The sequence below is a fragment of the Haplochromis burtoni genome, unplaced genomic scaffold (assembly GCF_018398535.1).
Source record: "Haplochromis burtoni strain Fernald_Lab_line unplaced genomic scaffold, NCSU_Asbu1 Contig_5, whole genome shotgun sequence".
NCBI lineage: Eukaryota > Metazoa > Chordata > Actinopteri > Cichliformes > Cichlidae > Haplochromis > Haplochromis burtoni.
Window position 1 is genome coordinate 4,453,976 of NW_024582366.1, and position 12,338 is coordinate 4,466,313.

Consider the following 12,338-nt stretch of genomic DNA (forward strand, 5'->3'; position numbering starts at 1 on the left):
TACTGTTATTGCAATTAATATACATTTTAAATAATAGAAAACTAAATAAATATGTATATAAACATTATTTTCTTGTCATATATTATATTGCAAACATAAGTAATGTCTTATAAAACCAATTCTTTTGATCTACTCTCAAAATGACTGTGTGACTAAACCCAAACTCATCACTTATTAGGAGAATTATAAACACAAGCTCACATAGTGAAGTTCATCTTTTTTATTTAAAGACAATGGTACAAAGAAGGTCATGTACATTTTGCGAGGCAACAAAACAAAATAAATAAATAATGAAAAATAAATATGAAATAAAGAATACTCGGTTCATAACATCGCTTTGGTGAGTTTAGTGTAAAATGTGAAGAAATTATTACGAGACAAACAACATAAATGCTTGCAAAAAGTGTAGTGCCTGTTTTAGCACTGCCTTGTACCTAAAGCAACTCTAACAGTGCTGATGTTTATTAAAACACACACACACACACACACACAAAAAACCCCAGCTTCTAACAGTGGACTCAACTCCTTGTGATCACATACCAGTCATGCAGCAATAAGAATGAAATATTTCAAAGACTAAGAGCGCCCACCAGTGTTGAAAATATATATGAAATCAGCATCATGATATTAGCAATGTGTACTTCGTAGTTCTTTCCAATGAAAAAAAGATTCTTTGTATTAGTTGTTGTAATTATTTCTGATTATTTAGTGTTTAACTATTGTCTCACTTACTGTGACATTAAAAAAAAACATATCGGCAATGTGTTTAAGCGCTTGTTAAATTAATAAATACAATATGAGAAGAATGTAAAACAGTGTCATCAAAAGCTGAATATTTCATTTGATCAACTGTAATTAAATTACTGTAAATTTAAAAAAAATAAAATAAAATAAAAATAAAGTTCTAAATCCTTCTGCTATTTCAGACAAAAGGGCCTGCCTTTAAAATCTCTGTACTGTACTGGTATTAATAACATATTAATATTCTTTATCACAACAGAAGGTCAATAGGTCATGGTATCATTATGTTTCAGTAGGAAACATTTAGACAGTGATATTTTTTCAGTTGTAATTTTTTACAACAGATTTGAGATGAAATTGAAATCTTTAAAGCTTTTATGTCTTTGAGTAATTACAGCGATTTTCATTTACAGTCCCCTGTTTTCAGAGGCACCACGTAATTGTAAAAATTGTTGTAATCATAATTAAAATAAAAATCATCATTTTAGATTTTGGCCTTTCTATTCTTGAAGCCGATAAAGCCTACCCTTGTGAAGTCTTCCAGTTACAGACTAGCCAGTCAATGACAGTGACACACGTGCGCGGATCTACCGCCGATGTCTTCTGTGGCTCACCAGTATCTTTATTTTCATATATCCATCATACTGTTGATTTCGCAAATCCTAATGTTGCTGTTATCTCTACAATAGAGTTGTTTTTGCAGCCTATCCAACATTTATCTCTGTTGATTCCAAGTTCACATGCATAGTTCAAAATCCAAATACTGCATTTGAAATCAACTTAGGAGCTTTTAACTGTTTAACCAATGCAAAAAATAATGAAAGAATAGTTTACACCTGTCCATGAAAAAGGTCAATTGAGCAAATTACCTTTAGTCCCCCGGAAAAAACAAAAAAGGGGGCAAAAGCTTAAGAAGCTGTAATTCCTAAACCCTAAAAACACCCTCAAAAAAATTCAGGGAGTCAGCAAATTAATCCCACAATGGTCACAAAACTTTAAACACCTTGAATAATGCAAATCATGTCAGTGCTTAATATATATTCATATATGGTCCTCTGATGCAAATGTAAAACATTTGGAATATTCATCAAATTAACAGTTAGCATGATGTGTGATCACAGCACAGGTAGGATCCAACATGTACCAACATCCTACCTGTGCTTCAGCACAGGTAGGATGTTGGTACAAACCTTTTTATCCAACTCTTGCATGAACAGCAGAACTCTGTATATTTCCATAGGAAATATAGTGAACTAAACAGCATCAGATCAGCCTCTGCACAGACAAATCCAACCCCTACAGAATGAGCTTTGTGCTTCTGGTGCGTGACACTACTCTACAATGATGGTCTGCAGAAAGTGAGACTGATGAGGGACAGAAAGTACAGATCGCGAAGCTCACACTGTTCTTAAAAAGAGAGAGAGAGAGACAGAAGAAGACAGTATGTAAGACTTTTATTTACTTTCTAACATCTGATTACTATACTACCAAAGTGAATTGAAATTAATCGCACAGACATACATTATGGTTGTAAATAAAACTGTACCTCCTTCAACCACTTTTCCTCTAACAGCCACTTGCTAATTAAAGTTTTCCGAATTGTCCATTTGCTCCTGTGCAGCAGGTTCCACCAGTCGGCTGTATGAGTAGACCAGCATCATCTGCAATGGACAAAAAAACGTTTGTTAAAGAAACGTTTATTCTCATGTTGAAGTGGAAGGTGACTGAGAGAAAGAAAGATTGTCTGTTAGTTGGTGTTGTGGCGTGGGTGTGGTCTCTGGCCGGGTGCAGAGGAGGGGTGACACAGTGAACTCCCGGGGCAGCGCAGGGGTGGGGTGAACAGGTGTGTTGGGATGTGAGTGTGATTATGTCTCTTTATATGTTGTCAGTGACAGGCAGAGGGGGAGTGTCTGTGTCCCAGTGAAAACAAAAACCACAGTGTAATCACATTCAAAAATAAAGTAGTGCTGTCATTACGTCCGTGTCCTGTCTATGCTTAACGGGTCCAACGCTACACGTGTCATTATCATTTAGCAGTTGCTAAGCTGAGTTCAATATTCAGTTCAATTCAATTTTATTTATACAGCGCCAAATCACAACAGTCGCCTCAAGGCGCTTTATATTGTAAGTTAAAGACCCTACAATAATACATACAGAGAAAAACCCAACAATCATATGACCCCCTATGAGCAAGCACTTTGGCGACAGTGGGAAGGAAAAACTCCCTTTTAACAGGAAGAAACCTCCAGCAGAACCAGGCTCAGGGAGGTGCTGAGACCGGTTGGGATAAGAGAAGGAAGACAGGATAGAAGACATGCTGTGGAGGAGAGCCAGAGATTAATCACAAGTATGATTTAATGCACAGAGGTTGATTAACACATAGTGAGTGAGAAAGGTGACAGAAGAAGAAATACTCAACGCATCATGGGAATCCCCCAGCAGCATATTGCAGCATAACTAAGGGAGGGTTCAGGGTCACCTGATCCAGCCCTAAATATATTCTTTATCAAAAAGGAAAGTTTGAAGCCTAATCTTAAAAGTAGAGATTGTGTCCAATTCAGGACACAGACATGTCTGGAGTTTTACAGACGTGATTTGAAGCGGGAATGTTTCATTCAGGTTCATTTGGTAGTATCTGTAAAAGTTTAAATATTTTTAAGAACTGAACATTTGATGCTGTGATAACTGAGAAACTACATCGGATGTGTCAGGGAGGTAGAGCTCCACGTTTTTTGTTGTTGTTTTTTTTACAGAGAAAATAATGAAAGAAAGGTCTGTGAAGAACTGATGGAGTAAATTTGGTTGTTTTTGCCTTGTTTTGTCTTGTTTGCTTCTAAACATTTGGGTTTCATAACAAGTGAGCCTGTACTTCATTAAAAGGATATTGTTGTGCTTGCTTGTTACCTAATCCAGTTGCTGCTGGCTAGACATGTCAACATGCATCTCCTTTTCTTAACTTAAAACCTATTTTTAGGTTTTTATTTGTTCTAAACAGATACTCACTGATGAGAAACATCACTTTTTGACATAAAACAGAAATGCACATTTGCACACTTTGTGAGTCCCAATTTTAGAAACTGGTTTATTTTATACACATTAGTGCAAGAACAAAGGTTTGCGTAAAAAGAGAATGTGGTGATTAATCATTATGTGCTCAAGTAGGTAGCATTATTCATTCCTAACAAATGAAAAGTAGAGAGAAGTATTTAGGCAAAATAAAGCAATACAAAAGCACAAATGTGTATTATGTATTTTTTTTATTTGTAATATTTTATGTAGGAAAAGAAGAGAAGTACATAACCTAAATCTACCCAAATGTACTATTTACACTGTATAAAGAAAATTTCAAAAGCAAAAATACTGCAAATGAGTTTTCATGTTTTCATCATTTTATTTTTTCAGGTTATGCCCTCGATATAAATATGATTCCTCTCAGCCAACAAAGGTCCGTTTACACTTAACCTCTGACAGGATGCCTTATGGTTTTGTCATTGTAATTGTTGCTTACCGTTAGCAGGACCAGCAGTACAGTCATCATCCCCATCATGACATACATGTTCTCGGTAAGGCCTCCAGCCCATAGTGGGCCCAGAATGGTGGCCAGACCCCCCACTGAACGACGTATTCCCTGACTGAAACCTGTAAAATGCCCCACACAGCACAAAACACATCAAAGGGCTTACTTCTATGGTTATTATAAGGCCTTAAAATGTGCATTCAGTTTCACTGATATACTAATTTTTTCCCTCGAAACGACCCCAGAACCCTGTCATGCCTTTGCTTGTCCAGTAGATGGTGCAGTTTCTCACCTTGTGTTTTCTCAGCTGTAATTTTGGAAAACAGAGAAACCTGCGCAACAGACACAAACGGCAAACCCAAAATCTGCAGAAATACCCCAATGATGAACTCTGTCAGCTGCCATGCAAAGCCACCTAGAGAAAACACAAAACGCCAAAGGAAGGAAAAAGGTGAATAATATATATGACACATTTCGAAGATGGATTTCAGGAAAGCTTTTTTAAGGATTAAATATTACATATGTGTAAAAAGAAAGCATTATTTTGACTGTGTCTCAGTGAGAGATCAAGGACCTAGTTCTATATGTGAAAATGCTCCGTCCAGATGAACAGCATTCATGAGAGTTAGATGCTAAAGCAAAAAAAACAATCAAAAAAATTATAATTTCAAGTTGAGTCTAACCTAGCGGCTTAGCCAAGAAGATGAGGCACCAGATACAGGAGATGTTGCACATGCACAGACCAATGGCGAGGATCACCCGTTCCGTCACATGGCGGCTCAGCCAGCGCACAAACAGGAAGCCGGCAATCACCACTACACCACCAAGAAAGTACATCACGCTGTTCTCCAGCTCCCCAAAGCTGAAATATTTCTGCGTCAGAGGGGTCACCATGGTCTGAGGACACAGCCCGTTAAATCCTTTAGTCTCATTATGTTTGTTGGCAAGATAAAACTTAGTGTGTATGCTCTCACAGGGTTTGAAATGATTTTTAAAAAAAAAAAAAAATCAAGAAATGATATACTGAAAACAGATCATTTAATTTGTATGAGAGTTTCAATCTGCACCTCCAGGGCTGTCTGATTGAAAAAGGTGACAAACTGGGCAGCCAGCAGCACAATCACCTCTTCTCTCAGGAACTCTGATACAAAGAAACCGAAACATGTAGACAAAACATGAAAACACTGGAAAGAGACATTGGTCAACAGCAAAGTCAGAAAGAAAGGGGACAAAAATCTATTTCATAACCAGGAAGTTCAGAAACAACAACAACAAACAAACTGTGCTACTTCACTTGTAAGAGATATATTTTGCACATTCCAAGGCTCATAAAACTAAGACGCTTTGTAGCAAGAAGGCAATCCAATCTGTTTAAGAAGAGGATAGAAGAAGAGATGAACAAACAGGCAAGGCACCCAGCAATAATCATGTGAATCACTGACCTCGAGATATGCTGAAATTCTTAAAGACACCTGAAGCCTCTGCTGGTGAAACAGGAGAATGAGGTGAAGGATTCGGATTCAGCGTAGTGTTCCTGGGTGGACTGGAAGCCACGACAGAGCCGTAGGACCCCATCAGCTCCTGAGACACTATTAGGGGCTTTCCCTCTTCATCGCTCTCTTCTACGTCTTCCACAAGGCTTTTCTCATTCTCTTCCTCTTGGTTCTTTCGCGTCATACCATCCCTGGCTTTCCTCTTCTCAACGGGTGGTAGGTCCACAGTCAGGAAAACAACCACGAATTGAAGGAGAATCCACAGCAGACACATAAACAGCTGCAAGGGATGGATGAACAAGATCACTGCTCTCCACAGATGGCCGCAAAGAAATGCATGAAAAATGTAAAACACCTTATTATAATGCATACTGACATGTTATAAATCTTACCCCGGGTGCAGTGTATTTATTGATTACAAAAGGACCCAGGTGGAAATCACACAACCTCAGAAAGATGTTAAATGCTGGACCTGTGTTAAACAAAGGATACTACATGAACATTATCCACCTAAAACCATTAAGATTTATAATAACTAAACAATCTTTAATGTTTGTCGCAAGAAAGCAAACAAGCACTGACCAATCACAAGTCCAGCCTGCCGACACGCCATGAAAGCAGCAAATACAGTGGCACGGTCCTCTGGGGCCGTGCTTCTGGTTAAGAAGCCAAAGATGGACGAGCTAACGCCTGCACCGATGCCTGGGAAACAAACAAACCAACTAAAAACCAAAAACATCAACTTTGGCTTCTCTTTTCCAGGTAAAACTGCTTTTTGTAAAGTGGGAAAAAAGATAAGATATCATGTTTCATTAACAGTCAAGTGACAGGAGTGATTTAGAAACAACAAAGAAAAACACGTGTTTTTTATTTAAGATGGCATTCAGTTATCCTGAATGGTCACAGATGGCATATTGTGTTAACAGTTGCAAGTTTTAAATGTTAAAAGCATAATTAATTGGAAAAAAAATGTTTTGTTTTTTTCACTTATGTTGGGACAGGTGAAATGTATTTGGCTTATTGAGTAATCAGAACTTTGGGTGTTTCAGCCTCAAACTGGCCAAGAAAATAATTTTTTGAAGGCTTTGAGGAACTGCAAGAAATGAAGATAAAACAGCAAAAAACAATAAACCAGACAACAAGTTTCTACTCTGCCAAACAGACACCTTACATGTCTTCATCTTATCTTAACAGCTCTATTAAGTGACTCCCACGAATGTCTTGGTGATGTTAAGTGAGGGATTTGTACGGGATAAAGGAATGCTATCACTTTTTGCAGTACAAGCCGTACCATTGAATGTTCATTTATTGGAGCCACATGGAGCCAATTTCCTCCAACAATGGAACAATGACCCAAAACACAGCTCCAAATAAGAACTGTGAACATGAACTATTTAGACAAGAAGGAAACAGTTGGCATTCTTGAAATTTCTCCAGATCACCCCAACAAAGTGACAGCAGTTATGCAACTATTATGTCCAACCTCGACAAAGTCTTAACAATGTCTCATGTCCAGTTCACACTCAGTTGCTGCAAACTCAGCAGTATATTTCACCAAACATACCTTAAGACTCAATTTAAAGTAGCTTGTAAACCGATCGCAGGTTGAACTTTGAAACACTATTAGTGACCTACAAGTTAAGGATTTATGAGTGTCAATGGAAACTATCACAAAGGCAGGGACTATATTTTGCAGTAAATAATGTATCCCAGTATTTTCTAATCACTGAAGTACTTTCAGTCTGAAACTTTTATAATCAAGTTTTTTAAACTGTTCTAAACTAACATGCTTTTCAGTATGACTAACATATTTGTAGTCATTAAATCCACAAAATGATTCTCAGTTCTACGTTTACTTATTATAGACTCACCTGCTACCAGTCTGCTTGACAGCAGAAGCCACTTTGAGTATCCCATCAAGTACATAAAATTACCTGTAAAAAAAGATAAAAAGTAAATATGGAATCGACTTAAACAATTGTCATAAGATTTGAATAAAAACAAATATGTTTGGTTTCTTGTACAAAAGAAGTACCCAGTATAACTGGGGTTCAAACGTGAATCCTATTTGAAGGATTGCTGAGTGTTAGAAAATATGCAAGACCTGTGGACTCACCAACTATCTCAAAGATGTTGGCAAACAATATGATCTTCTTTGTTGATCGGGTTCTGTCGGACCAGTGGCCAAACAGTGGTCCAGACAGTAGGCCACTCAGACTGAATGCTGACAGGACCAATCCCAGAAAGTAAGGTGCTGCATCCAGAGTCTGCAAGAAACGCCATATTGTGGGCAAAATTACAGCTGTGGATAGAGAAGAGAGGGGAAATGTGTTTTTTATTTTACTATTAAGAAATCATACATATTCGATTCATCACAGTCTGACAAAAGATGGATACAGCACGCTGTTATTGCTTAGAGCTTTATTTATCACACAGGCAAAGGATAATGCTGACCAAATGTAATTCAAAATTCAATTACTGGGTCAGATGGCACACAATAAAGCACGCTCTCTGAGAATTCCAGAGAAAATTACTACTCAAATTTTTGTCGTTCAGGGATATGGCCCTGACAGACACAACTGTGTGTGGAAGTGACAAAACTAAAAGCTCCAAAACTGAATGTTTCTTTTTCATAAACTTTAGGAATTTATCATTTATTTGTATATTTATATATTGCTCATTAGGAAAGAGCAAAACCTCTGTATCTGTAGATAATTCAATAATCTCTCTTTTTCATTGACCTTGTCTATAAACAGCCTCTATAGAGCACCACAGTGGAGTCAAATAAACAAGATTTGATTGAAGTACAGACTTAATTTAGTTCAAGGTATTAAAAAAACCCACTGAATTAACTTTTTAACAATTACAGCCAATTTATGTACCTAATGTACCATTTTTAGATGCAAAAAGGTAAATAGAAACTGATTGACTGATAAGCAGTTTCACGGCCAGGTGAGGCCTGTACCCTCGTTACATCAGGACAAACTAAGCTGATAAAATAAAAATCTGGTTCATTCTTTAAAAGAATGAATGAATTGATTAGCTCAAAAAACACCAAAAAGGCCTGAAAGACCACAGAAGGGGAGGTAGGTCGGTGTTTGTTAAAGTCTACAATCAAGAGACACTTTCTGATTGTTAATACAAATACAAAGGTACAACAAACCAGTGGTTATGTTCAAAAACAAGAAGGTCAGATTAAATGTTTTCTGGTAAAGTCTAAAGGGGCCCACACATTTCTGAAAAAAATGTCTTCTAACTTGTAATAGAATCATGGGAAGAAAAAAGATGGAGAAGGAGAGAAAGAGCTCAAGGTCCAAAGCATATGACATTATCTGTAAATCATGGTGGAGGCAATATTATAGCATGTGGAACTAGGTCAGTCGTGCTTACTGATGATGTGACTGCTGATAGAAGTAGCAGTAGCACATTCAGCAAAATGTCACAAAACTGATTGGACAGCGGCTGACAGTGCAAATGGATAGTGAAACAAAGCATACTGCAATACCAAACCAAGAGCTTCTGAAGGGAAAGAAATGCCATATTCCTCAGTGGCCAAGTCAGTCATCTGATCTCACCCCAACAGAGCATGGTTGTACAAAACTGGAGGTAGAAAGATCCACAACAAGGCCTGTCAGAGCATCTTGAGGAAGGAAACACAGCGTTTTGTGATGTCTATGGTTTCTACACTCCAGGAAGCATTTTCATTCAAATATATGTATGATTATGTGATGTTAAAAATAATGTTTCTCTTCTCAATTAATCATTAGCCTTTGAAAACAGATGACTAAACATGGCTGTAATTCTTAAAAGGTTAATGAATTATTTTGGTAAAACCCTGGAATTAAAGTATGCACTTCAGTCACATCATGAATGTTTGATTTAAAATCCACTACAGTGGAGCAGAGACCAAAAACGTATTGACCTAATTGTGTAAAGCGATTTGCTTGATGCACAATGCTTTATAGCTGATACCTGGTTGGCTGGTCGGTTTTCCAGGCTCTTCACAACTACTCATCCGGTTAGTTAGCGGCATTCTTTGCTCACATTGGTGTAGTTGCTTTAATTATCTGTCCCAAATTTGAGAATTATTTACTCTACATGGCAGTTATTTCACATCAGCTATGCGTTAATTCACCCTTTTTGCAAGAGTTTAGTTAAGTTCATTGACTTTGATTTGTGGTTGCCACATTGCTCCTAACCTGTTCTTATGTATACACGTCTTAAAGGCGGACATTTTTAAACACATTTGGATTATGCAATGGTTTCACAAGGCACACCTGCATTCATGTCTGTTGTCAGTTGTTCTTTTGACTGTATTTTTAAAGTGACTGTGACCGAGTTGTGATAATGGCTTAAGCAATGTTTGCATAAAGACAGTGATGTCCAACCAGTTAAATTCAGTTTGATTTTTCTTTATATAGCACGAAATTTAAAAAACAAAACAGTCAACTCAATACACTTTATATTGCAGTAATAATACATAATGGAAAACCCTTAAAATCAGGTGACCCTGTATGAGCAAGCATAAAAACTTCCTTTTAACAAGAAGATTTCTCCAGAAGCATCAGCCTTAGGGAGGGGTGGCAAGGTGCCGAGGCCAGTTGGGGGTGAGGGGAAGAAGACGTGCAGTTGAATATACAGTGTCAAACTGTAGTGTAGATGACCCTATTTTACATTACTCACTCTTAAATAAACACAGGTGGGTTGTACTGGAAATCTGCACTCTTAGATCTAAAACATTAATTCAACTACAAGTAAAACCACTCATGTTAAAAGATGAACCAACTGTGTTTTAAGTACTGTTCAGTTTCCTGTGATCAAGCAAACCTAGCTAGTGTTTCCCTTGAAAATTTGAAGTCCAAGTGTAAAATAACTGCTTAAGATTTTAGGTTAACTTAACCTTGTAACTCTTTGGGAGTTTCCCAATATTGTTGCAAAGTAAAACAAAAATCTTTTCTACCTGAGATTTTCCTTTAATCACTAATTTCCTTGTTTGTTTTCACTGTCACGTGGGGTGCTATCAAGCGCTCCAATCATGCTGGACTGAGTCACTTATATACATTTGGGTCACAGGTCCTCCCACGCTTAGCCTGGTTGTACTCAATGGTTCTGTGCTATGGTCTTATCAGGTGAAACACAGTTATTATTTCCACAGGAACAGTTTTCTTACACATTTTGCTAAGTCCTGTGCTTTGTTGGAGATTGTTCAAGTAGTTCAATTTTTAGGAACTAACTCATCAATGGAGGCTGACACACGTTGATCTTACTCACAGATCAGCCAGGGGTTCTCTCATTACTGCGCACACAAGGGAACATAAATGTACTGTGATGCAATGATATCGCAATATTTTTACACCACATAAAGATTTACACTGGTATTATCGCCTTACCTTTGAGTTTGCCCAATTCTACCTCAATCTTGCATCTGTGGATGCTGAATTTCATATTTTCTGCTTTACACTCGTCACCGAATCATAAAATTGAAACAAACCTTAAATTTGTACTTAATTTCACTTCATTTAAAGATCACAATTATATTGCTTTAAGCCTGGATTTATAATCTATTCTTTTACAGTTTTCTGTGTGTGTCTTTATAACCGGTTACGCTTATGGTACTTATAATGCAGTGTGTAACACAGAACAGATTTTTTTGTTTGTTAAATGCCAATGCGGTAAATAAACACAATGTAACATATTATCTCCACATATATTCTATGCAATACATATACATCTTATATATTGGGATACTTATAAACATTTATGTTATCACAAATGCGCTTTAAATGCACTGTAGAGATGACCTTCATTGAAAATGATTATGTGAAATGAATTATTTCCGATGTTTTTTCTTTTTAAAGTTCATTATATTTGCATATTGTTAAATAGACTGTAGTAAACATGATATGAAGGGGATATGGATATATATAAAATAAAGAAATGACCTATTTTTAAAAATCTTTTTACTCTTTATACTCATGCGTCATTGCACCGGTGTTGTGCCACAGCGTTATAATTAAAACACTCCATTTTGTCCACTTAAAATATCTTTATAGAACAGTTTTGTTGTACTTGTTACAATTTCTTTGTCATTGTCATCTACCCATGTTTACCCCAATAACAAGTCTTACCATATTCCACGCCGCTGAGAAGAAAAATAAGTCCGATGGTGATATATGTCAGCTTCTTTTCCCGTCTGCTATCCATTACGCCTCACTGCTGAATTCTTCTCTCTGTAAGACTTTAAACATACATGTCCCTTCTCGTCTCCCTACCAAACACAGCCGACATAATCCCGAGAGCAGTGCTTCCAATTACAGAAAACAGCTGCAGAATGCTTCAAGAGCACACTGTTCCCACTACCTGAACAGCGTTTGCAAGGCTAATATCACTTATCACTACGCGTTATCTCATATCGTATGGAAAACTCGTGTTTTCGTGGTGAAAACACGAGTCCAGTCCATGCATATATAAAATGTCTGTAATTAAACCAGCCGGGTAAATGCTCCGCAATGATTGATGCTAGCCGTAGCTTACTAAACACTCGCCCTCAAACTGCCAAAAGCGAGGCAGAGGGGAAACAACCAATC

At 37.2% G+C, this 12,338-nt stretch overlaps 1 protein-coding gene across 4 annotated transcripts; it reads right to left on the reverse strand.

Moving 5' to 3' along the window:
- Nucleotides 1-205: 205 nt before the first annotated feature.
- On the reverse strand, nucleotides 206-12,338 carry mfsd8l1 (major facilitator superfamily domain containing 8-like 1). 4 transcript variants are annotated; one of them, XR_315683.2, is made up of 13 exons: nucleotides 11,880-12,336; nucleotides 7,868-8,053; nucleotides 7,623-7,685; nucleotides 6,334-6,453; nucleotides 6,144-6,223; nucleotides 5,701-6,031; nucleotides 5,326-5,399; nucleotides 4,942-5,155; nucleotides 4,551-4,673; nucleotides 4,250-4,380; nucleotides 2,288-2,402; nucleotides 1,945-2,148; nucleotides 206-1,896 (listed from the first exon to the last, which is right to left on the reverse strand). XR_315683.2 is itself a non-coding variant. In XM_005920936.2 (12 exons), the coding sequence occupies exons 1-11, from the start codon at nucleotides 11,880-11,882 to the stop codon at nucleotides 2,322-2,324; spliced, it is 1,371 nt and encodes a 456-aa protein (XP_005920998.1). In that variant the 5' UTR covers nucleotides 11,883-12,338; the 3' UTR covers nucleotides 206-2,148; nucleotides 2,288-2,321. The 4 variants fall into 4 exon arrangements, 3 of the variants coding, with proteins under 3 accessions (XP_005920998.1, XP_005920997.1, XP_005920996.1); XM_005920936.2 differs by having other exon boundaries at nucleotides 206-2,148; nucleotides 7,868-8,018; nucleotides 11,880-12,338; XM_005920935.2 differs by having other exon boundaries at nucleotides 206-2,143; nucleotides 11,880-12,337.

Bases quoted from the DNA above. Each gene is read 5' to 3' on its own strand.
- mfsd8l1 (XM_005920935.2), bottom strand. From the start codon at position 11,955: ATGGATAGCAGACGGGAAAAGAAGCTGACATATATCACCATCGGACTT. The intron at 6,454-7,622 runs GTGAGTCTATAA...TTTGTTTCCCAG, and splicing joins GTCAAGCAGACTGGTAGCAG to GCATCGGTGCAGGCGTTAGC. The intron at 4,381-4,550 runs GTGAGAAACTGC...GGCATTTTACAG, and splicing joins TACAGCTGAGAAAACACAAG to GTTTCAGTCAGGGAATACGT.